Source organism: Halichoeres trimaculatus, unplaced genomic scaffold, assembly GCF_033239565.1.
Source record: "Halichoeres trimaculatus isolate MK-OKI-2021-1 unplaced genomic scaffold, fHalTri1.1 fHalTri1_scaffold_23, whole genome shotgun sequence".
NCBI lineage: Eukaryota > Metazoa > Chordata > Actinopteri > Labriformes > Labridae > Halichoeres > Halichoeres trimaculatus.
Window position 1 is genome coordinate 2,045,016 of NW_027437201.1, and position 26,787 is coordinate 2,071,802.

A 26,787-nucleotide genomic window follows, 5' to 3' on the forward strand; every position below is an offset into this window, starting at 1 on the left:
CAGAATCTTCCTGTCACTGCCACTGACGACTGTGTTTTTTGTGATCGATGCAGAAATAAAGTCCTGTTGCACCGGAATCTGTGACCATCAGAATATGTGACCCCAGGGGGCGATGAAGGGCATTGACTATGTGTGCAAAAAAGAGGAGAAGAAGGTGAGTTATGTAAACGGCATATTCATAGATTCATCTGGGGTCTGTGACTTCAATTTCGTTGTACTTGTTACAATGACAATAAAGTTCTATTCTATTCTCTTTTTTTGGACAACGCACATATAGTGAATGCTCATCATCGCCCCCTGCGGTCACATATTCCATTGGTCACAGATTTCGGTGCAACACCGGGCTTGTCAGCAGCAAAAAACGACTCCGAGCACAAAAGCTAACTCACTCAGTTTGATAAAGTGGACTCCATGTCCTGTTAAGCTAGTATTTCTGCATCCAGCACGAACATGGAATTTAACCATCTTAATGAACGGTCAAATCAAATAATACTTTGGAAGAAACACAATAAACATGACCCAAAAGACCTGATCTCACTCATTACTACCTGTTATTCACATTGGCTGAGTCCCCTTTGCTACATCATATGACGCCATGTTGATAAAATATACTGAAAACAGACACTTCGTCCTCTAAACTTTGGTTGAATAAAATACAAAATCAGTGATTGACTTATTCTACTGCCATTATACTGGGGAACACAATTTTTGTTGAGTTAGGTCTGTCAGCTGTTTTTAACTCATTTTTGGGTACAGAATCCCAAACTGATTTCAGGTTTTCTCTATCACATCAGGTTTTTGAACTATAGGATCCAGTTTTTAAACATATGAGAAGAAACTGGACCTGCTAGAAAAAAACATGTATTGTTTGGCATAACACTATGTTTTGTACAGTGTCCTTGGATGTCTTGAAAGGCGTCTTGAAATCAAATGCATCATTATTATTATTATTATTATTATTATTATTATTATTATTATTATTATTATTATTATTATTATTATTGTTATTATTATTATTATTATTATTATTATTATTATTATTATTATATTAAAACTGTGCAGTTGTGGAATCATCATGCCAGTTTTAGTATTCAGCATAAAAATCTAACTCAAGTGATTTTTTTTTTCAAATTGTTCCCCAGTGTTATCAGATTATGTGAAGTGTTAATTTGAAAAATCAATTTAATCTGTAATCTACCTTTAACCAGTGGACTCCTCAGCCTGCAGGAGGAAGAGTTCATCATCATTATCCAGTTTATCTTTAAGGGAATCTCAATTCCTCCAGGAATAGAAGCAACTCAATACAAAGTGACAAAACCATGTGTGTGTGTGTGTGTGTGTGTGTGTGTGTGTGTGTGTGTGTGTGTGTGTGTGTGTGTGTGTGTGTGTGTGTGTGTGTGTGGTGGGGGGAGTGCGGAGAAACAGTCACATGAACAACAGAATGTCAAGGAATATCTCCCCCTGCTCTCTGTCTCTCCTCCTCCCTCCTCTCCTCCCTCTTCCAGTCAACCTCGCTCCTCATCCCTCTTTTCGCTCCTCTTTTTCATCTCCACTTGAACTATTGGTGCGTTTAATTTTTAATGATATGCGTACAGCTCCCCCTCTCTCTGTTTCCCTCTCTCTCCCTCTCTCTGTTTCCTGCCCCTCTCCTCGCCACCTGTTAGTTAGTCTCCTCTCCTCGCCGCGCTGGAATTCCCTCCTTTTATGAGGAGTTTCACACTCGCTCTGTCCGTGGGGTAAGTCACTACTTTCATCCTTTTTCTCCCTAAAGCTTGATCGGCTTCAGTTTGATGTTTTCTGCTTTATTCTTCATGTTTCCTCAGACTTCTCCTCATCTCTGTGTTCATCTTTCAAACTCTCTCTCATACTGTCTTTGCTTTCTCAGTTCTTAAGTGTGTTAATTTTTTTGTTTTTTGAACAAATGCAGCAGACTCAGACTTTTGATGCACACGTTAATCCTCCATCATTCTCTCAGCACCACGGTGCAACCAGTGTCTTCTCACCTGCTCTTTTACTTTTTTCTGTGACACCTCTAAATGCGCTGAACCTGAGAGACACACACTCACACACATCGAAGTTTACTCGTCCCTGAGCTGTCTGAAAATAACTTGGCTCTAATTGACAAGTGCTCACAGTCAGTGTGCTTCAGCGTAGATGATGGGCTGACGGGCTGACTGTCAAACCCTAATGAGTAGCTACAGTGTGCAGCAACTGTACTATACCATCCGCCTGTCAGCCAGCTTGTTATTTAAAGGTGAACGAAGACCGCCGCGGGGGCCTCATTGTATGTAGGACAAGAGAGGACCAGCCAGGAGGGAGTGAGAGAAAGAGCGAGGGAAGGGAGGATTGTCCTTCACCTACAGGTGGAATAATGCTGCCTGAGCATCCCTGGAAGAGAAGAAATGACAGAATTAAAGAGGGGAAGAAGAGGAGGCGGATTATAAAGGTGGAACTGAGGAGGCAGAGGAGCAGATTTAGGGGAGGGGATGTCCATGCTGTGATGTGACTCTAATTTAAAGTGAAGGAGCTGAAAAAAGAGGAGGAGGAGGAGGAGGAGGAGGGGATGTTCAATGTTGCACAGAAATATTCCTGGAAGGCAGCTTCATCTCTCACTCCAAAGCTTTAAATCCAGGAAACTAAAACATGGATGCAAAGCATGTTACAGGGAACTGTACGTTGTTGCATAACTAAAAGCCAAAGGCCACTTCGTACTGTACATCGCTGATCCAGACAAGTTGGTGTGTAGGAATTATGCAAAGTTGCTCTGCCGTGTGCTCTGAGACTGTAAGTCATGCACCAGATTCTCTGCACTGAAATCTGCAAAGCGAGGAGTGGAAGCTGCACCTTGTTATTGTGTGTGAGCATGCTTTGTCACTCTCGTCAGCAACAAGGGGATGATGAAAAGAGAAGATGAGAGAGAGATTCCAGCTGGCAGCATGAGAGCGATCAATCATGATCTCTCTGTGAGCCTCCAGCCCCGGGCCTCCAGGCTGTACGTGCGCGGCTGGTGCTGGTGCTGCTGGGTGGTGCTGCTGGTCCTTCAGCTTGTAGCAGCATCTGCCAGGGATGGGAGGGGACCGGCTCTGCACATTATGCAAGCAGATGCACGCTTTCAAGCCTGCAAATGCTGCTGCTGTGCGTGTGTATCTGTCTGTTAGTGTGTGTGTGTGTGTGTGTGTGGGATGAATTAATGATCTGAAGGAAGAGTATTGTATTAGAACTGTGTGTATATGTGTGTGTTTCAAGAGATTATTGCTTCCCAAAAGTGCAATCGTTATTATTGACTCATTCATTAATCCACTTATCTTTATGAGAGGGTGTTTCATTAACTTGTTTTTTAACCTGCTCCTGAATGTTTTCCTCTTACCCTCAGATTATTTCTTCCGTCTGCACGTTTTCTGTTATTTCATTTTAATGCCACACTGAAAAGCTCTGCAGCACTGTGGTTTTAAAGTGTGGCTTTAACCAGACTCACAGCGCACCTGTCTGTTAGCGTTATCTCCACAAAGCTTAACTGGGCTGGCTCTGGCTTTTTAAGAAGCCATCAAACCTGCTGTCATAGTCCTGAGCATGTTGCTGCTTCAAGAGGCAGTAAGTCCACTACAGAGGCAGTGGTCTATCAGAGTCTCTTCAGCCACATGAGTGGAGGAAGTTCGCAGGCAGGCAGGAGCGTGTTGCAAGAGTTTTTTTCATCTGCGGCCAACAGAGTGCTGGATGAGCAGCGGTGGGTACAGTCCTCTGTTGCTGTGCTAATCCAGAGTTCTGTTGGCTGCAGATGAAAAAACTCTTGCACCACGCGTGCTGTGCTCACAGCAGAGAGGCTGGACTACAAATTCTGCTGAAGGTCAACGGTCAGCGGCTGAAAATTTGCCTTCACTCACTGCCATGGTGTATCTGGACCACTTTATCCTGGTGACCAAACCACTTGACTTATTCAGATCCCACAAAGAGAAGTCAGGGAGGAGTAAGTTGAGTTTGACCTCCAACACTGCAAAAAATGAAATCTTATCAAATGTTTTTGTCTTATTTTAAGTAAAAAATATTTTATTGTGCTCAATATGAGCCACATTCACCTGACCAATCCAAAAATGTCTTGTTTCAAATTGTTTAAAGACAACAATGAGGTCTGACTTGCTTGTAACAAGTAAAAAAATCTTCCAATTGAACAAAAGAATATGCTTAAAACTAGAATAATGTCTTCATACAAGTAACTTTTCTCTTGTTCCCTTGGAAGAGTAAAAAACTGTAAATTAAGAAATGTTACTCTGTGCACACTTCCAGAACAAATTAAGATCAAAAACACATTTCTACACTAACATTACATCCTGACAGATCCTGTCACTGTGTCTGGAGGTTTAATTCATCACTGAGGTCACGGTGCTACGTGTAGCTTTCTCTAAAGAGAAACACACTTATCATTTCTAATGCAGTTAGATTACTGAAGGTGTTCAGTGTACTTTAGCCCATCACTTTTCTCTGCTCTTGTTTCCCTTCACCACTGATAGCCACAGTAGATCTACTCTGACTGTGGCTTCGATTTGCTCATTAGGGTAAAAACTTAGTTCATTAGTGAGCCTGTGGACTGTGAGGAGTTCCTACGTGGCCTAAAGTCTTTCTTCTAGATATACGCCTGATAGTAATCCACACTGAAAATGAGATTTTCAGCACCATTAACCTCCTGACTACCAGGGAAAAAAAATGTCCAATCACAAAGTTTTTAAGATTCTCCAATCTTTGTGAGGTCATAAGAACACTATATACATTTTTTTGGAAAAACAAGTTTTTATTTTTCAGATATCGTGTGTCTACTACAGAGGACATCAGAACACCGAACATGCAAAACTGAACCTTGATGGCAATCATTTAGTGCCAAAGAAAATAGCAAAAAGTGGATATAAGAATGAGTTTAACTGTCCATTTTCCTTTTTGTTTTGCTTTTTTGTGCTTATTTGGTTTAATACTTCAAAAAGCAGTTCCCCTTCTTGGAAACACGAAGGAAAACTTTGCACTTTGTGAACATTAAACATGTTTTGCCCGTGCAGCCGAGTCTGCGACATCTTGATGCATATGTTTTTGTCTCCATTTCTGGAAGATGGATGGCATGTTGGTGTTGTACTCAGCAATCGTAAGGGGCCTTGACACCTGGACCAACCTTCTGTCTTTCTTGGACCTTTTTTACAATACAAACTGAAGGTGTACTTTGGATTTTTGCTCCACAGTTGACACCAACTGGACTTAGATGTGGACTGTTCTGTCATCTGACATCTGCTTGCCCTGCCTGAGTTTCATCCTCAGAGCTCTCTGAATCATCTTCCTCTGCCTCTGCATCTTGATTTTCTTCATCAGACAACTCAATATCTGAGTTTCTATCAACAACTGCAGTAAAATTCTCTCTGCTTCTGAGAATCAGTCCCTTTCTTGTCATTTGAAAAAAACAAAATGAAGTTAATAACTACTAATGTCCACTACAGAGGACAATTTTTAAACACTTAATTACAATGCTAAAATACAGTCAAAATTATTCAGGCAATATTTAAATGTGTTAAGAGTCCCATATAAAATATGCCACTAAAATTTCAAGCCAAAACTTGCTGATTAAAAAGTTTTATACACTTACGTTTCCTCTTCCCATATAATGCACTTGCACTGATGGACGCCATTTTCCTTAATGAAAAAGAGAAAGGTACCAAAGCCCTACCCTTTAACATTTGGTATCATTGAAAAGCCCTAAATGTCCTCTGTAGATAGCATAAGGAGTTTATTCAGTAGTGTGAAGTAATTGGAAGATATTCAGGTTAAGAAATGTCCTCCACAGAGGACAAATTTGAACTACTGGTAGTCAGGAGGATATGGGTTATTCCCAAATTGCAACTTCTCAGCTTTCTGATCGGGTCAAGTTGGACCTGATTGATTTACAGCGCGTTTAAGTCTCTATGACAACACCACGCTGGCTGATGAAGTTTAGTAGAGAGAAGAGAAATCTGTGTTATTCTCTGCCAAAAACAATTTCTGTGATTAAGTTTCATCATAACTGACAGCAAATGATAGCAGAAAGCTTTACAGGAGAGTGATAGAGCACGAGCTTAAGGCTAAAGCACAGGCTAAAGACTGAAACATGAGCAAAAGGCTAAAACAAAGGATCAATCAATCAATAAATCAGTCAGTCTTTATTTGTAAAGTGTCAAATCATAACAAACATTATCTCAAGACACTTCACAAAAACATTCACAGGTCTAGACCCGTAAATGTTAATAACATTTTGGATGAAGGTTAAAACATGAGCTAAAGGCTAAAACAAAGGCTAAAGGTAAAAAGAAAAAAATAAAAGGCTAAAGGCAAAAACAGGGGCTTTAGGCTAAAACATTAGCTAAAGGCTAAAACATTAGCTAAAGGCTAAAACACTTGCTTCAGGCTAAAACATTATCTCAAGGTTAAAAACAAACATTCAGGCTAAAGGCTAAAACCATAGACTGTAAAAATGAAATGGAGGTCCGCTTGCTCGGCTCAAAGTGAGGTCTCCACAAAAACTGCTCCCCCTGGTGACTGGCTGCAGTATAGGTAAAAAAATCTGGCTTTCCAGCCATTCCAGATGGGCTGTGGTCAAACTTTAAAAAATTATTACACCTCATAGAAATGTTTCTCACGTCCGATTGTTGTGGTGATTTGAAGATATTATTTGGCTGTCGTGTATTTAAGTCCTTTTTATTCTGAAAAGTTTCGTTTTCATTAGTTATACAAGGTTAAAAACCAGGCTTTATGTAACGTTTAACGATGATTGGCAGCTGCTGTTCTTGCATATTTTTTTCGGGGATTGTAAAATATGTCGGGAGGTAGATTCAGGAAGTGATTAGACTCTCTAAGGAAAAAAAAAATCATTTTTGTCACCCAGCTCCACTGAGATTCTCCCAGAGTCCCTCATCATATCTACTGCGCAGACTCTGGCTTCAAACTGCTACAATGGTGGCACCTGAAACAGCGTTATTTTGGCTTCAAAACCGTACAATGATAAATGGCGGAGCCACGCTGTCCACTCGAAGTACAATCTATGGCTAAAACAAGAGCTAATGGCTAGAAAATGAGTTAAACTGTTTTTGCTTATGGTTCCTCCAACCCACATACAGCAGTTATTCTGACTATAGCCGACTACTAAACTAAGGTACAAACTGACAAAGTTTGCTTGTTGACACGTTGCAAAGTGTAGCTCTACCTAACTGTTGATAAATACCTCACCTCGTGGCATTGCATCTTGTAAAAAGTTGTCCTGAACAAAAAAAAGCAGAGTTAAAAAAAAGATCTGATCCCGAATCATTTCCTAAACAAACACACACCTTGTTTAGAGTCACGTCTTTACCAGAGTGTGTGACTCTGGGCCAAATGGTGGTGCCACAGGCCAGTTAAAACAGATCTCCCTAATAGCCTTTAAGAATAGAATAGAATAGAATAGAATAGAATAGAATAGAATAGAATAGAATAGAATGGAATAGAAAAGAATGTTTAAACTTTAAAGGTTAGGTTTAAACGTTGAGATTGAAAGTTTCTTGATCTGCACAAAGAAGGTAGATTAGTGGTGAAGCTGAAAGACTCAGTATTCCAAGAAATAAAGAAAGGCAATATAAATTTAGAGTTCACAGGACATCATAACATCATCACATGAAAGAATCCCCCCTTCAACACACACACACCTGCCTGGTCATGGTTTTCCCTTATTCTTGGTTATGTAATGGATATGAAGTTAACTTCAAAACCAAACTGTTTCAAACCCTCCCTCTCTGGGTCTTCAGTCTGATTTCCTAACTTCACAGACACTCTACTCACAGACAACAACAGGAAAGTGCAAACATTCACAGTGCAAATATCCACTTCTCAGTTTCACATCGATGACTGCAGGGAGAGCAGAAGGTAGTCCGAGGGGGGATTTGTTCAGTATTGAGGACAAACCGCCCCCTCAGGGCCTGCTGTCTTTAGAAAAACAAACGCTGTGTAAAATTTGTAATCCAACCCCCTCATTTTTATTTCAGGAAGAGAGCAGACACATCAGCCTCGTGGTCAACTCCACCACTCCACTGACAACACAACTTTATTAAACAGCCTGAACTGTTCACTGCCTCTAATTGGGCTGAAGAGACTGTGAACACGTCATCCTGTAATTACTCGTCTGTCACTGGACCACTGTGGAGCACTTTGGGTCCAGTGGGCTTCTGCGGCTCACACACTTCAGTTATATCAGGAATGATAAGGATTAAGGGGAAGCCCTATGATCTGTTATCCTCTTTCCTGTCCAATAGACCTGATTCAATTCAGATATATTCAATTCAAATGCAAATTTCAGCACATCCACTGCTGCATGTCTGTCTGTTAGAGTTTCTATCAGAGCCATAATGAGCCTGTATGTTCTAGGTTGTTAGTTTGTGATAAATGTTTCCAGTCCAGACGTTTCTGCTTCTCAAACAGAAAATGAGACACAATCATCATGTGTAATTATGTCTCAGAGCGAGCCAGACACATGAAAATACCTCATTATCACCCAATTATACCCACCCCGCTTCGCTCGAGGAGCAGAGGTGTAACTGAGGAAAACTGCCTAAATCTCTGATCACTGTCTTTACTTTTGCTTCAGGTGATTCATTACAAAATGAGTTTATGAAATATCTTCATCTTTGCTAACTCTCACCTTCCTCTGTCTGCAGCCCAATGACTGTGCGAAAAGGAAAACCTCTGGCCATCTCCATCCAGGAGAACATGGCCATCGACGTGTGCCCGGGTCCAATCCGCCCCATTCGTCAAATCTCTGCCTACTTCCCCCGCCTATCTCCAACTTCCTCCTTCTCTGAACCACTTTCACCCAATCAGATGTCAGCTCCCACTTCATTAAGCCCCGGCAGCACGACTCAAGGTGGTGGGACCGCTGGAGGAGGAGGAGGAGGAGGAGGAGGGGGGAGCAGCAGCCTGCTGTCACCATTGTTACCAGGGGCAGGCGGTGGAGGGGGGTCACTGTCAGCCATGAGCAGTATGGATACCTCCATCGAGATCGACAGCTGTGACAGCGATGATAGCAGTGAGTCACCTGGAGATAATGATGTGGTTTCACTTAAGCTGCTTGGGAAAAAGAATGAAATTAATTCAGCACAGGTGTGAATATTTGGAGAAAAGGTCAAGAATGTGTCAAAGAAATTAGAGCTACTACTTAGCACAGTGATCATTGCTGCACCTGTTCCACTCAGGTCTGCATGGGTTCAGTTTTTAACTTGAGTTGCAGATATGATTCCTTGTGTTATTGGGTCTCAGTGATTGTAGAGTACCAGCTGTGTAATCCTGTTATATTTGAGGCAAAGTTGGGATTTATGGGGGACCCGTGGCTGGCCTGAGAGGCAGTATTTGAAGCGTATCTGCTGAGCTCTGAGCTCAGGGATTATCTTTTTTAATTAGTTGAACAGCTTCATCTCCCTTCTGTTGAGCCACAGTTAGGACCCACAAACTATTAATGTACTATACCTCTTAGAGAAAGAGGCCTCCATTTCACTCAAATTAATAAAAGCCTAATCACATTAAATGGCCTGTTTCCTCTGAAGTGAAGACAATCAAACAAACCGTGCTTTCTGTACAAACTGCTGTCAGGGGAAGTTTACCTGTTTCCAGCTCCCAGTGGGAAAAAAAAACGCATGGATAACTAAGTTTATTAACTAAGTTTTGTTTAGTCAAGAGGCAAAAAAAAAAAAAAAAAAAAGTGGTAGGGCTCTAAATCTTTAAACTATCCAATTAAACCTCCAAAGAGTGATCAGCTACTTGTCAAAGTTTGATTAGAATGGAATACATTCCTCATGAGTCCACTTATTAAAGTGTAATACCGCAGCAACACCAGACGCAAATCGGCAAATTTAAACGCGTGTAACACCTGAGGATGCTGGACCATTTTGATAAGCTGAGGGGTGACATGCTGATACTGACCCATGTTCCCGGAGGTCTCCCTGAGGATAATGAAGGGGCCGAGGAAAGAGAGGACTGCAGAGAGCTTCCATCTTTTCCCTGGCTCTGCCACTGCCCTGCTCCTTTTTTCTCCTCCTCTCTTTCAGGTAGGTGTCCCTGAGGCTCTTCCATCTTTTACCACAAAACTCCACTGAGGAAAACACAGTCGGACTCAGTGATGACCCGTGCAGGCAAATCCAGCTGGGAACGAATGTTTACAGAACTTACCTTCAAAACCTGTCTCCTCAGTGACTTTCACCCAAGCCTGCTCGTTGTTTTTTCCGGTCTCTGTAGAGTACACACATCGTATCGTATAACTCTAGATGATGACACACCACACAAATCAACTTCTCCTCCATCTTATGGCGGGGTAGGAGCCGGAGCAGGTGGTTGGAACATCACACGTCATCAAATCAAAGACGTCGGGGGGGAATGTCATCCCTGATTGGCACAGCATCATGCGAATTTGCATCGAAAGTTCAATATTTTCAACTCGAGCATAGAGGCATTTGACACCCCAAACATGCTGGACGCTCCATAAGCCCAGGGCGAATCTGCGTCCAGATGTGTCTTTGCATTGACTTTGCAGTAATCTTGACGCATCAAACTTGCGTCCGGTGTGGCTGCGGCATTATGACTGATCAGGTCAACAAACACAAAAGTTGCAGTCGTGAACAAGTCAACTTGAGGGTTTGAACAGTGTCTTAAAGACCACTGCTTTGTTAGGCAATATCTATAGAGATTATTGTAGCAAAGTCTGATTTTCCCAAATACAGATTTTAAATTAAAAATGCAGCAGAAAACTGCTTATTTCGTCCTGGACTACCTGCTGAATCTGCTGACTGTCTGTCAACAAATAAGCATCTGTTGCTCCACTGCTCTTAGCATTCACTATGATCAGCCCAACTCTACCTCAGTGGAGATCTACCAAAAGCTGCTTCTGGACAAGACAGTTATAGCGCCATCTACAGGCCTGGTTTAATAACTTCAAAATGACGAATCGTGAAAAAAATTCAACCGCCCCCCCCCCCCCCCCCCCCCCCCCCCCCCCCCTTACAGTTTATACTGATGGAAATGAGGCGCTCAGACTGAGACCTGATTATAATCATGTTTATTTTTGCTATGTAGATCAACTCTTTTGAATGGGTGTGTACATGGTTTCTATTGTCTCTGCAGCTGGGGGTCAAAGAGCTGCTGTTAGTGGCATTTTTGTTTGGGTTTCATGTTTTAAGACCACAAGTTACAGTTTGATCCCTCCCTTATCTTTCCTGCGTATCCTGTATCTCTGGACTGCAGAGAGATGATTACCTGTGTAGTCTATTTTCTTTCATGCCATGCCTTTGAGTTCTGTAAAAGTAATCAAGTAATTCCGAAAAACTCTAAATTGACTCTTGATCTCCTCTTTTTCAGCATCTTTGGGGACGTTACAGTTTGATCTCCTGTATGAGAGAGCCACCAGCTCCCTGCACTGCACAGTCCTGAGAGCAAAGGTAAACTCTGTTGCTGAAAACTCTTTAAAAGGAGCTAGTTTGAGTGATGCTAACAAAGAGTCATTTCTTCAGCTTCTGCCTTTGAACCAGTCTAGTTTACCTCCTTCTCCACCAAGAAGCTCTACTCTTTTTCCAGTAACATTTGGCGTCGAGTTTTGCTCTTGACTGTGATTTCCCCTACTAATATTGCAAACACGGTCGCATTCATATTAGCATTAGCATTATCTGAGCGTGTTGAACTTATGATTATGATAATAAGCCAAGTAAAATTTTAAGATTTCAAATGAGTTTAAACTCATATTCAGTATATTGAAAATGAACTTCTCTGATTTGAGAGCTTAAAAAGCTATTTTAAAAATCCCAGTTAGTACTTGAACAAACTCAAAGTGATTTTAAAAAGCCGGGGATAATAACTGGCAGCCTCGGGTTTTGGGTGCTGACCCAAGTTGCTTATTTTTTCCAGCTGTTTGGTGATACACAACTCAGCCTTGCATTTGTAAGTTCTCAATAAATATATCTCAGCTGAGTTTGGGAGGATGATGCTTCATTTTTGCTGGCTTGTGTTAAGTAGAGCTAATAGAGACTGGTTCTTTAAAAGTATTCCACATTCAGCACTGCATTAATAGCCTCAGAAATGTAAGATAGCAAACAATAGATAACTAACTGAATTAACGCTGCTAACAGTGATGAGCAGGCCCTCTCCCAGTGGCCTGTCTGGGGCCTGTCCAAGATCTGCAGAAGTAAAAGTCCATGTCCAAGATGAGGTCTAGCCCCCACAGCCAGTGTACATGGGTAATTCTAAACATAGAATACACTGCAGTACTGCTTTTGACCACTAGGGTTGGCCTTGACAATGATAAATTCATCATCTTTAGTAATGTGTGTGAGAGGTCATTAAAGAATGTAGTTGAGCATGTTTGGAGCTGTATATGGGAGTTGATATCACTTGTGTCAAATAGGTGGCACTATTTGTATCATCATCTGAGGATGGTGCTATTGTATTTTAAATTGAGCTTATAGATGTGTATGTAGGTGAACCTTGATTCTGTATGTCAGGCAGATTGGACCTTATATAAAGGAGCTACAGTGACCTCCAGGTTTATGGCAAGACATAAGAGTTTGACGCAGCACCATGGACAAACCTTTTTACTACAAGACATGACCTGATCAGTGCGGTTGTGTAGGTTTGCATGTTGCTGAAAAAAATTGTCAAATTTGGCCGTTGTTTGCCACTGCCATTGAGTATCGAAAAGTCCTTTAATAACTTTTCATCATCAATGTGTCTGTTATACAGATTAAATTTGAAGATAATCCAAAATAAGAAAAATAGAATGATCAACTGTGTTTCTTCTGAATCATCAAAATTCAACATTTAACTCAAATTTCTGAACTTCCTGTTCAGATTTCACTGTGTTGATAAACTTTTTTGTAGGTCTTGGCATGATAGTTATGGACACAATATGTAGCTGGAAGGTCTGTGTTTTCTTATCCAGGGGGCGCTGTGGAGCACGTATCAGCACAAAAACACTGGGTCCTGGATAAATTTTGGCTGAATTTTAGGTCATGCCTCATTACTACTTTAAGTACGTTGGAGGCATGCGATCTTGGGTTAAAGGGGCAGAAGAAAGAATAAACCTGAGGGTTTCAAGAGGGCTTTTAACACACTCACAGTTAGCAGGCTCAAGCCCTAATGGCAGATCAAAGGGACTAGAGCTAACCGTTTAGAGCTGTACAGTTCTGCGGTAAAATTTGTCACTTCTTTAGTTCCTGGAACATTTCGTAAAGAGTTAACTGTACTGTCCAGCTTGTTGCAGAAGAGGGTTTCAAATCAGTGTGAAACCTAAGGATTTTGTCATTCTTGGCTCTTCCTGTGGTTTGAGCATCTCTCTGTAAACACCAACCTGAAGCTGCTTTGACCATCAAATGCAGTCATTTCTTTGATAGTTCATAAAACAGCATGGATATTGATTCAGACCTTTTTTCATGTGACAGGTAATGATCTGAGAAATTAAAAAAACACACACGTTCATGTCTTTGCCCGTCCTATTGATCTCAGGCTTTAGGGGACTTAAGGAGCCATGTAGTGCAGCAGATAAGTGAAAAAGAAATCCTTCAAACAGTGATGCAAGCATTAAATTTGTCAGAAACACTCTCCAAGGGCCACTCTCTTGAAAAATTACTTTAGACTTACGATGGCTTTAATTTTTTGAGATGACTGCCATTTCTAAGAAATGCCAATTATGTCATAGCTCAAATGGTGATGCAAGCATGAAGTTTGGCAGAAATACTCTCAAACTGAAACCCTTAATGTAATAGGTGGTCGCCACTCATAATTTATAGATGGAAACCTTTTTTCAAGTTGGCCGCCATTTTTCTTTTGGGCTCCGTATCGCAGTGGCTTGAAGAAAAGAATTGTGCTTCAGAGGATCTGTGAGTCTTCTGGCAGAGATGTATTGTCACAGCCTCAGTGATAGGCAAAACAGCAGCTGTATTGGTCACATGACTTTCCCAAAGCGATACGTGCACAGACACAAGGCTTTGCTCCATGAGCACCGAGGCATCAGTGTTGCCAGAGTCATCACTACTACTAAACTTAACACTCACCCTTTCTGGAAGCACTGGTTCCTTGAGTTCAACCCACATTATTACTGTGATTATAATTATTAGCAGAAGTAGAAGCATTTGTGAACTATCTATTAAATTTAAAGCCTCCATCTCCTCTAAGTTCAGTGCTTCTGACTCAATGTGTAAATGAGTCATTCGCCTCTCTGGGGCAGTGTTTTCATTTCTCATGTCTGCTGAAGCACCTCTTAAATTCCAGCCCTCCCTAAAATCTCCTGTCTCTGTTTTAATTAGGGTCTGAAGCCCATGGATTTTAACGGTTTGGCCGATCCCTACGTCAAGCTGCACCTTCTTCCAGGAGCCTGCAAGGTTTGTTGTTAATATCAGATAATGATTTGGATCAAACACTTCTCTGCCACAGTAACAAAAAGACTCACTAACAAGTAACCAAGGACTCCACAACATCAATTTGCTTTTCACAACACTGGAGCTGCCTCATGAAAACAAAGGAGAGGACTGCATTAAAATGTCCTTGTACTTTGGAGGAAGACACGTTTTTTCTTGCTAAGGTTGTTTGTTATGAGAAGCTTTGGGGAGGCGGCTCTGTTCATGGATGATTTCTCCTTCATTTTGATTCACAGGCAAATAAACTGAAAACCAAGACCGTGCGCAACACCCTGAACCCTGTGTGGAACGAGACGCTCACCTACTGCGGTATCACAGAGGAAGACATGTACCGCAAAACACTCCGGTAAATGTTTGGTCAAGAGGCTTTACTTGCTATTTCTGGCTCCTTCACTTAGAGTCTCCCTGATCCGTCTCGCCCATCAGAGGGTTGGCTCCCCCTGAAAAAGATTTCTTATCATCTCTCTCAGTCTGAGAGTGTTTTAACTCCCTGTCCAAAGCCTGTTGTCTTCTTCTGGCTCCAGTGTTTCCTTTCTCCTTCTTGACCATCCTCTGTCACTTCACCTTTCAGCCCCTTGTCCTCCCGTCTGCTCTATCCACGGGGATGAAAAGATCTCCCCTTTCTTTCCCTAAACAACCCTATTCTCTTTGTCTTGCCTTCTGTCCTCCCTCTGTCTTCCTCTCTCATTTCGAGCGACAGATTGAGGTCAGACTAAATACTGCAGGGTGTTTTAATTTCATTGACCCACTCCAGAGGTGACAAAAGCTGCAAATTGTCACTTCCTGTGACTAAACTTTGCTGCAGCCCACATGGGAGTGGAATTTGAACAGGATTAGGGTTGATTTCTCAAGGGAAATTAGAGAAAGTGTCTCTACAACTGGCCTATGATGTTTTGGTGTTTAAAGAACAGATGGCAGGATGTTTGATATATTACAATGAAATCAAATTTCCATTCATCTTTATTTTGTTAAATAAATAATAGTGATGTTTGCAAACAGCAGGATGTGAAAATGTACATCAGACCAACCTCTGAACCCATCAGCTTTTGTTTGTTTATTAAAAAGCCTCAGGGAGGAACAGTCAACACTACAAGACCGTTAACCTCATTATTATCAACATGTGGAGACAGGGATTCCCAAAGTGTGGTGTGCACTTCCCCTGTGGTGCACAGCTAGGGGGTGCAACTTAAGAGTAATGGCAGCTTTGCAGCATTATTTATTGCTATTGTCTCAATAAATAAGTACATCAATAATTAAATAAACAATCTAAACACTTTTTAATGGGGGTGAACACTGTAAAGATTTAATTGTTGAATTTTGTTACATAGTAATGACTGCTATTCAACGCTTGGTGACCATACTTGAGCTTCAAACATAATTATTATCAAATTTTACAATGTTCCTGTTATTCTCTCCACTGATACTAATATGAGGGGTCATTAGGCCCATTAGTGTACATTCTGTATATATATATATATATATATATATATATATATATATATATATATATATATATTATATATATATATATATATATATATATATATATATATATATATATATATATATATATATATATATATATATATATATATATATATATATTTATATACACACACACATAATATCAATATAAATAATTCAAAAAGATGATATTAGAGGCACTTTCATACAATCCGTCTGTAATTTGTTCAACTGTTATTCTATTATGAATCAAAAATTAAATGTACTGAATATCGGCACTCTGCAAAAACTAAAATCTTATCAACTCTTTTCGTCTTTTTTTATGCAGAAAACTGTGTGTGACGATTGATATTCACCACCTTCTCCTTATCAGTCCAGAAAATGTCTTGTTTTAAGTTGTATAAAGACAAAAATGAGGTCTGAATTCTGTGTAACAAGTGAAAAAAAAATCTGCCAGTGGAAGACAAGAAAAGATGCTTGAAAATTAGCTTGAAACTAGATTATTTGAAGATCAGGCAGATTATTTGAATGTGTTACAGCAATTCAGACCTCATTTAAGTCTTTAAACAACTTGAAACAAGACATTTTTCTGGACTGTCCAGGTGAATGTGGCTCATATTTAGTCTAGAAAGACATTTTCTACTGAAAATAAGACAAAAACACTTGATAAGATTTCACTTTTTGCAGTGCACTGGTGCAATTCTGTCATAGGTTTGAAGTCACAGAGTTTAAAAAAGAGAAAAAAAGAGTTTTAAAACATATCTGAATATTGGTATTGAAAAACACACCATAACATAAGAAAAATCCTTTATATTATTGTGTTTTTTTATGTATGTTTTTTTTTTTCAACCTCAAGTACTTGTTTCAGGTCAATTCAACTCTTTCTACAATGCCAAGTTTCTTTTTCAATACCAAACCTGACTGTCAGAGTTCAGGCCTCATAATTTACAGCTCATTAGCATAACAAACGAATCAGTGGCAGCAGACTGATGGCTAGTTATTCATGCTGAGGTGCTCAAATGTTCTCATTGTCAGTAGAGAAAATAGCTGCGTTTCAAATTGAACCTCTTATTTGCCCATATCTGCTGCTGGCTGGTGGAATGAATCCCTTGAGTCTGCATTGTGTGTGGAATGATGAGCAGGAGGTTCATCTGTTTGTTTATGCTGCCATTTGATCTCTGTACAGGAACAGGACGACAGAACAACAACAGAACAGGGATGTGTTAGTCATACAGCTGGCTCCTCACAGGAACTCATGCCACACACTACGGAGGACAGCAAGTGATTACTGATCAGCACTGAAAATAGTCAGCTTACTAAAGAATGCAAAGTGTTATATAAAAGCAGATAGATGACAGTAACCCACTCATCAACGACAGCCACATAAATCACCGTGCTCTCTGAGTCTATGAGGAGTGAACGCAGCGCTGCACTCCACCTCAGGCATGTGTCTCATATAGGAGCATAGCTTTACAGCTGCCATCTCACAGAGGGGGCCCTCCAGCCATTCATATAAATAGATACATGAATCTCACATTATGTTAAGTGCAATAACAGACAGCAGGAGCTCTGCTACAGGAAGTTAACTCTGCTACATCGTGCATCAGGCTTTCTGACAGTGAATGAATTCATGAAAAAATTATTTCCCATGAAACTTTAAATGAGAAGTTCTTACTTTGAATATTTTTACATAGTGTTAAAAGATTAAACCTGAAGCCTGAAACACAACAATACTTTGGTGTTTCATCCTGAAACTGTTGTCGTGTTGTTAAACAGTCTATGATTTCCACTCACTGCCCCGTCCTCAGGTCCTTTTGTTTACAGGTGATCTTTACTCATGCATCCTTTTCACCATCCTCACCTGTCTCCTCTCCTTAATCTCCTGTGCTCACTTTTCCTATGCTGTCTTTTCCATCTCTTTTTTCTCTATTATGCTCCAGCATTCTTTCTTTTTTTCATATCTGCTACTCAATAGAAATGATATCTACCAACGCTGACACATATCTGGTCTCCCCAGACTACTGCTCTACACCTGAAAGTAGCAGGAAGCCATGACTTTTGCTTCGTGCTGTTTGATGAATTCAGTTAAAATCAAGTGAAGCTGGAGAAAGCTGAGCACTGTCAGGTTCTTCATGGATGTGTCTCTCCCCTTCGACGGATTACTTTTTGTCTCAGGATGTCATTCACTCACATTTACATGAAACAGTAGAAACCAGATCGTTCATTTGCGGCGTCCTGATGTTCTCTCTCTGCCTATAGCTCATTTATGCAGCACATTTGCATGCCTCCTCACACACACTCACATTTGAATAAATTCTTGGGGGTTTCTATCTCTGCCTCCCACTCACGTCACTTCATCCCTCTATTACTGTGTGATTTCTTTTCAGCTCAGGTTTCATCAGTGATACAGAGATATTACTGATAATGCAGAGATGATTAAAAAAGTTGTACTATTTGATGTTTCTCCAACTCACATAACTTTCTGTCAAATCCTTAAACCCTGTTGCTGCTCTTTTGATTTCCCATGTGTCTGACTCTCATTTTGTCCTCCCCCTCCTTCACCCCTTCTCTGTCTTTCTCCTTCTTTCACTCTCAGGGTGTCTGTGTGCGACGAAGACAAACTGACACATAATGAGTTCATCGGGGAGTCGCGGGTGGCCCTGCGCCGCTTGAAACCTGACCAGACCAAACACTATAACATCTGTCTGGAGCACCCTCCTCCTGTGAGAAGATAAGAATGAAAGAGGAGAAAATACAGAGTGAAAAGGAGGAAGAATAGATTTTGAGAGTTTCTGAGGGATGGCTGGAGGGTGCAGTAATATTCGATATATTGAGGCTTCCTGTGTGAGTCATATCCTCGTCTATTTCAGACTTGAAAGTATTAAGAGAGAAAGACGTGTGGAGGGTGGGAAAGAAAGTGCAGGAAGCATCTTAAAAGCCAACAGGCTGGTTCTAAGTGATGATGTTTAGTGGACACAGCAATGAACTGCAATTATGACTACACACCTGGGTCACTGGAAATAACACAGGAATATATCAGCACAACAAACACTTTTCTGCTGGATGAAATTATTATCCCAGCTCAAAGCCATCGCTCCTGACATCTGATCACTGATATCTTAGTGTGATTAGAGAAAGGAGCGAATTGATTTTAGATTGATTACATGTTATAAAATCAAAGTAGTGCAAAGCAGGCCTTTCATATTTTAACAAAATCATGGTTTAAGAAAAAAATGCATACAATAAATACCAAAGAACAGTAAAAGTTGGTTTATTGCCTTCATGCTTTCCTACCGATTAAGAAATAAGGATTTTCTATTCTTAAAGGTAGGGTCTGCAGTAGTTTTGGTTACTTGTTAGTAAACTCAACATTTCAACTGGGCTCCTACTCCTTGGCTCAGTGCCAGCAGCAGCGCACACCCACAGCCTCCAACCGTGACTATGTGGACACACTCAGTAGCCCAGGGGTCTGCAACCTTTACTGTCAAAGGAGCCATTTAGCCCCAACTCACCTGGATTTAAGTCACTCCAGAGCCACAAAATCTACTTTTTCTTAATGATAAAGACAAAAAAAATGTTTGAAATTCTATACATCGTTAAAGTCTAGTAAATAGTTATCTTAACAGGAAGTTTTTGGAATTTATGCAATTGTATGTGCGAAATGAAAATGTATTACTTAAAAATTGATATATTTAACAAAAAAATAATATTTAAAATTAGATAAATAAATACATATTTTAAAAAAAAAAATGTCCAAAAAAATTTAAAAGTAAAATAAAATTTAAAAAAGTTACAAAATTTGAAAAGTTCTCACATATCAAAAACTTGCAAAAAAATTAAAATTTTATGAATTTGCAAAACTTTTGAATTTTTTTTAAAAAGTCTTGAATTTGAGAACATATGTAGATAGTATAGCTCAACTTACCATTTTTTGTTTTTTGCCTATGTCTCTATACATATGAAGCATGAATAGTTCGCTAGCACATTGGCAGTCAAATGAAACCATCCACACAGAATTAAAATCGGTATTTTCACCCAGATATGTCTTTCTGTAGACTCAGTTATCTAACCAGGGCTGTAAAACTTAAGGGTTAGCCACGGGTGCATGGAAAGTTTGTGGGATGTTAGTTTTATAAGAGGTGAAGTGGAGCTGTAGCAGGCTTTATTGTAAGGTGTGATGGATAGTTAGTTTTTATTATATGAAGTTCAACAAAAACTAATCATCAATACCCTCTGAAAGAAAAAATAAAAATTCTTTATTTCAATAATATTTTGTTAAGCTACAAGGAGCCACTGCAAAGGAGTCAAAGAGCCACATGAGGCTCCAGAGTCGCAGGTTGCAGACCCCTGCACTAGCCCAACAACCACCTTTAGCATCAGGTTTATACGTGGAGAGACTTGAGAGCAGTGCACCTGACTTGGCATGTAAGCACAAGCTAATCACGGGTATTTAACACATACCTGGTTAGCAGGGAGCTAACTCTCGTTGCTCTCCTTGCCGTGCTGCTCTCCAAGTTCCTGAAAATGAGTGAATGTCGAGCCAAGCTTCACCCTCATTTAGGAAAAAGCTTTGTCTGTTTGGAGTTTCGTTTCACTCTGGTTGTTTTTCTTCCCCCATGTTACATCCACTATCATAGCTGCTCTCATTAGCTTCTTTCACTCGCTAAGCAACATGTAAAGTCACTTGTGCACTGGGCACTCTGTCATTGGCTGAAGTAACCACGCTTGCTCTCTGACCAGAAACATCCAGACACAGCCAAAACATTAACATCCAGGCAGAGGAGGGGGTTGAGGCAGACACAGACACTGACACACAAGCAGAGGCCTAGTGGAGACGATTGAGCAGGGTTATTCCTGTTAAAGTTGAAATTTTATTTTTTTAAGGAAAATCCTGCAGAACCCACCTTTAAGTCTTTGCTGGATACAGTTTGAACACTGTCTGTGGTTAAAAACAGACATTAAACTGATGAGTTTGATAACAGAATCAATCTCTCTTATAGATTTTGATTCAAGACAATTAAATGACCTTTTCCAAAAATGCTAAAAGACTTATGTGATGGTACTGCATAAAGAAAAATCCCAGCAGGCCAATCCAGTTTTAACCTTTAGCTCATGCTTTAGCCTTTAGCTTATGATTTAGCCTTTAGCTTGTGCTCTATCTCTCTCCTGTTTGTCCTTCTTCTGCTTTTCTGTCCTTTTTCTGTCTGACAGTTAGGCTCCAGTGTCCACCATCACTACAAAATTAATCACAGAAATCATTTTCAGCAGAAAAAAACACAGATCTCTAAATCAATATGGTCCTGCTTGATGCAGTCAGGAAGCTATGGAGTAACATTTAGGAATAATCTGTATTGGTGCTGATTATCTCATTTTGAGGCGTGGATTAGGATCAGGCAGATATCTAGGAGGGAGACTTTTTCAACATCACTTAGAAACTCTTCATAGCTCCTTTTAAGATAAATTTAAAAAAAAATGTTTAACTGCTCTGTCATATACTTTATAGATCAGCAAATACTATTTTTAGAGCATCTGTGGGTTGTAAGTTGTGATGAAGCCAGCTCTCTGTATTCTTGATGTTGATTTGTAAAAAATTATGTGAAAGGTTTGTGATCGTTGAAAAATAATCCTCTTCAAGTGTGAAAGATTAGAGTTTTCTTCAGCCCCCCAAACCAATCAAGACCCTTCACACCAATTATCCACATTAGTAGTGCAGGAATGTAAAAAAGCTTAAGACTGAAAACACCCAGAGGACAGTGGCGTTCACATGCTCTAAGCTAAATAATGCATTTTGAATTTTTGTTTGAGTAATAACATCTCCTGACATGGGAGAGACCATTCTTCTTTTGGTAGATCATTTGTTACGTAAACAGGAGAGCGGAGTATCTGTTCACAAGTGGCTTTCTGTCCAGGCTAAATGTCAGCATGGGGAAAGGGTAGATGCTGTAGAAACTTGGAGAATAAAGGGAGAGGAGGAGGAGGAGGAGGAGGAGGAGGAGGAGGAGGAGGGCATCAATAGACAGCGAGCAGGGGAGGAATGAGAAACAAATGGATTAAAAGATAAAAGGGGCGCAGCAGGGGGCTGGTGTAGAGGAGGAGGCAGAGGATGGTGGGTTTATTGGTATTAAATTGGCTCTTCAAGGCTGGGGCCCACTGAGTGATCCAACACTTTTAGTTATCCAGCAAGTAGATTTAATCACAAATCAACACATCTAGCCTGAACTCTCCATCACTGATGATGAAGCAGTACATCCAGCTCCTCTGCTCCTCTGTCTGTCAAACTCTCCTCTGAACCATGTGTCCTCTGCTTCCAGCTGCCCTCACCTTCAGCCATGAGCACAGCCCTCAGAGGGATCTCCTGCTACCTGAGAGAGGTGATCACAACCTGTCTGTCTATTTCCTTCTGTCTGCCTGCCTGCCTGCCTATCTGCCTGCCTATCTGCCTGTCTGTCTGTCTCTGTCTGTTCACCTGTCTGTGCGTGTTCATCTATCTGCCTGCCTGTCTTTCTGTCTGTCTGTCCATATTTCTGTCCATTTGTCTGTCTGTCTCTGGCCTGCACGTGTCTGCCTGCCTGTCTATCTGCCTGTCTGTCTGACTGAGTGTCTGTGTCTGTCTGCCTGTCTGTCCGTCTGTCTGCCTGTCTATCTGTCTGTCTGCCTGACTCTGTGTCTGTGTCTGTCTGTCTGCCTGCCTGTCTGTCTGCCTGTCTGCCTGACTATGTGTCTCTGTCTGTCTGCCTGTCTGAGTGTCTGTCTGTCTGTGCCTGTCTGTCTGTCTGTCTGTCTACCTGCATGTCTACCTGTCTGTCTGTGTGTCTGTTTATCTGCCTGTCTGTCTGTCTGTCTGCTGCCTGTCTATCTGTTTATTTGCCTGTCTGTCCATCTGTCTGTGTGTCTGTGTGTCTATCTGTCTGTCTGTCTGTCAACCTGTCTGTGTGTCTGTGTGTCAATCTGTTTGTCCGTCTGTCAACCTGTCTGTGTGTCTGTGTGTCAATCTGTTTGTCCGTCTGTCAACCTGTCTGTGTGTCTGTGTGTCAATCTGTTTGTCCGTCTATCAACCTGTCTGTCTGTCTGTATGCCTGTCTGTCTGTCTGTCCGTCCGTCTGTCTGTCTGTCTGTCTGTCTGTCTGTCTGTCTGTCTGTCTGTCCGTCTGTCTGTCTGTCCGTCTGTCTGTCACTGGCCTCACTAAAGTCTCAGTGTGAGGTTTTTTGGTTGTTGCGTTCACACATGGGCTACTAGCCCAGGAAAATTCCTGAAATCCCTGAAAATAAATTATCTAATTTCTTTTGAGCATTTAATGTCACGGCCATCTGTTGTTTAGGTTGTTCAAGTTTGTTGTCTATATTCTTCAGGCAACTCATAGTTTACTATCATTTCCCTGACACATGCAGACCAATACTCTGACTCCCTTGAGATGAGCAGATTGATGCAGTCAGATACAATCCATGCAGGTCAACCTGAGTTCAATCTGAGGTCATTCTGAGTTCAAAGTGGATAATTGAGTTTGATTTTTTTTTGTCATTTAAAAGTTCCTCATCTTTTTTGGCTCAGTGCTACAACATAGAGAAGATACTTTTTTTCACATCAATTAAACCAGTGTTTCCCAACTCTGGTCCTGGGGACCCCCTGCCCTGCATATTTTAGGTATTACCCCACTCCAGCACACCTGATTCAAATGAATGGCTCGTTATCAGGCTCCAGCAGAGCTTGATGACGAGCTGATCATTTGAATCAGGTGTGTTGGAGTCAGGAACATAAAAAAACATGCAGGGCAGGGGTCCCCCAGGACCAGGATTGGGTAACACTGAATTAAATCGTTGAATTCAGGGTTTATACTGGAGAAAAACGAGCAGCCACTTTTACATCAAAGGTCAATAGTGTTTACCACAGGACTGAATGTACTGTACTAAGTGTGACATTTTAAAGCATACAATGACAGTAGGACTATTTTTTTAGATGCAGTTTTTAATTTTTTTTTCACCTTTTTGGAATTTTTAGAACATGAGAAATCAAAGCAGATACAGTATATTCTGTATAATATGACGTCAGAAATGTTTTCTTATCTTGTTTTATATATATATATATATATATATATATATATATATATATATATATATATATATATATATATATATATATATATATATATATATATATATATATATATATATTTGCTTTTGAGCTGTGCTTTAGACCAATGAGAAAAATGGCCAAACCAAAGGGAAAATGTAGAACTTTGAATCTTTAAAGACAGCAACAATGAAACCGCAGCCTCTTGGTTTCACACACATGCAATGGCAGACGCATGTCAAGGTTGTTGGAGGTGTTTTGTTTTCCTTTAGTCTTTCAAATCCACCCACAAATGTGCTGCTTTCCCACCGTCTGTCTTTGCGTGTGTTTGTATCTCCTGGCTGACGCGTGTCTCTTTCCCCTCTGTAATGAGTTGCTCTCTATCGATCTGTGAAGGTTTGAGCTGTTTCATTACCAGATACCTGCTGCAAATTATCCCCACTAATTGCGAGTTTTAAAGTCAGCCACTCAGTCACAGCAGATGGTGTGCTGGCTGCTGGCACAAATGATGATTTCCAAAAAAGAAAAAAAGGAAAAACAAACAGCCAAGTGGAGGGGGCGGGGAGTCAGAATTAGAAAAGGAAAGGGGCGAGCTGTTCAGACAATTAGTGAGATGAAGGAGGTGATTGAGCTGTTGATGACCCTGGCTGTGTCCACTTCTCTCCTGAACACAACACCTAATGAAAATGAAACGATTTAAAGATGAAAGACTGTTTTCATAATGTAACTCAGTCAGTGACATGAAGCACAACAACAACAGCTCAAACATCAAATATGACTTTAAAAAAGTACCCAGAACCCTAAAACTGGCAACATGATGCTTCTCTCTAAATAACATAAAGGTATGGGTGCTGTTGGCTGTAAGGGTGAGTCACACATAGGAACACTGTCCTCTTCCTCACCCTCTGTTTGCTGCTTCTTCGCTTTCTTTCATCTGTCACTTTGGATCTGCTCTGTTGATTTGGTTGTTGTCAGATGATTCGGCAACAGCTTGATGATGTCCAAGAAAAAACGACTTCAGCCAGGAGCTACCGAGTGTGATGATATGACTCTGAGGGTCATTTGAGACAGGTCTTAGCCGTCAGATTGACTCTCTGTTGTGGTGGTAGCTGTGGCTGGTGTCTGAGCTGAGGCAGATCAGCTCAAAGTGTGAACACAGAATTGTCTCACCAGGAGAACAGAGGACGTGTTTTAGAATGAAATTCTAGGGACGGTGCAGAATTAAAACAGTAAGCATTACTAAGTTGCTGGTAGCTCCAGTTCTTGTTGATCAAGGATTACCAATGGTCACCACCATTTTTTCTGTGTTAAAGTGATACTCTGGGATGGAACAAGATGGGTCCTATCACAAGGTTTAGGGCAGAAATGACCCCTACAGCAGTGTTTTTGTGCAGCAGAAGCCCAGAGCGCTCACACCAAACACCCCCTCCCTGCTCCTCTGCCAGTTTCCTCTGCACTCAGACGGGGCCATATTTTACTTGACCAAAAACACAAATAAACGGACTCCCACCGAAAAAATCTAATATCAGTCTGCATTCACGCTTTATTTAGAGAATTTTCAGCGCGTTACTTTCACACAAAAACACCTCTAAATAAGGCTCTAGTTCTCATCGTGTCTCTTCGTCCTGGCAGACTACCTGCGTTTGTTTATATCTGGCACGACATGCGCGGACTGATACACTAAGCGGCGAGGGCCTCGTAGCCAGCTGTGGCTCTGCAGCGGAGGTAGCGCCGTTTTATGACACAATGAGAACTAGAGCCTTATTTAGCGGTGTTTTTGTGTGAAAGTAACGTGCTGAAAATTCTCTAAATAAAGCGAGAATGCCGACCGATATCAGATTTTTTTCAGCGGGAGTCCGTTTATGTGTGTTTTTGGTCAAGTAAAATATGGCCCCGTCTGATTGCAGAGGAAACCTGCAGAGGAGCAGGGAAGGGGGTGTTTGGTGTGAGCGCTCTGGGCATCTGCTGCACAAAAACACTGCTGTAGGGGTAATTTCTGCCCTAAACCTTGTGATAGGACCCAACTTGTTCCATCCAGAAGGATCACTTTAAGGCTGATTTATGTTTGATGCTTGAGCGGTCCCTTTCACATGGAAAATTTTTGCGCCGCACACTTGAAAATTTCTAATCTGCCAGACAGAGACGCACAAACAAGATGGCGGAAGAACAGGATCTCCTAGTGGTCTAAGCGCAGAAAACCTGGCATCTGTATGACTCTTCACACAGAGATCACAGTGATAACCAAGTGGTAAACAATTTAACTCTCGTTTAGTACTCTGGTAGACATACATCTGTGGTACACTGCCCCCTGCAGTTTGGGAATGGACACAAACTGACGCCACGGGGGAAGTTAAAAAGCATAACAGCCTCAAGTGTTCTTTAACACGACTTTCGTGTATCTGATTGCCTTGCATCAAGTTCTCGCGGAAAGCATAACACAGCCTGAAGGGGAGAACGGGGTTAGTTGCCACACTCATTATATCCTACCACCAGAGGGCGCTATCTTCAAATAGTGGTATGTAAATTTACAGACTTGGGATTAGAGTTAACCTAAGTAGTCCTGTTTGGAGTAAGCCAGCTGAACTTGATGTCAGAGGACTTTTTGTGTTTTTCTGGTCAAACTGGAAAGATTCAGCCTCTCTGTGTTTTTCTTCTAGTCTTTTGCACACCATGGGTTTATAACAAAACAACTGCTATCCTTAAGGAGTGTAAAGAGAAAGGGAAAGCTAATTATAGATTGTTATTAGCCAGCGAAGTAGTGGTAACAGGGTCGTTAGCCTTGATGCTATCAAATTATTCTAGTTGGGGTTGGTCGTCGCATTTTTTTTATTTATT

At 40.9% G+C, this 26,787-nt stretch overlaps 1 protein-coding gene across 1 annotated transcript in view; it reads left to right on the top strand.

Moving 5' to 3' along the window:
- Positions 1-1,424: 1,424 nt before the first annotated feature.
- LOC141784713 (double C2-like domain-containing protein alpha) overlaps positions 1,425-26,787 on the top strand; it is a 35,847-nt gene continuing 10,484 nt past the window's right edge. The window contains exons 1-7 of the mRNA XM_074662555.1: positions 1,425-1,736; positions 8,688-9,055; positions 11,374-11,453; positions 14,310-14,384; positions 14,657-14,766; positions 18,481-18,607; positions 22,196-22,255. Coding sequence (XP_074518656.1) covers positions 1,705-1,736; positions 8,688-9,055; positions 11,374-11,453; positions 14,310-14,384; positions 14,657-14,766; positions 18,481-18,607; positions 22,196-22,255 — 852 coding nt within the window. The 5' untranslated portion in view covers positions 1,425-1,704. The remainder of the gene's footprint in view (positions 1,737-8,687; positions 9,056-11,373; positions 11,454-14,309; positions 14,385-14,656; positions 14,767-18,480; positions 18,608-22,195; positions 22,256-26,787) is intronic.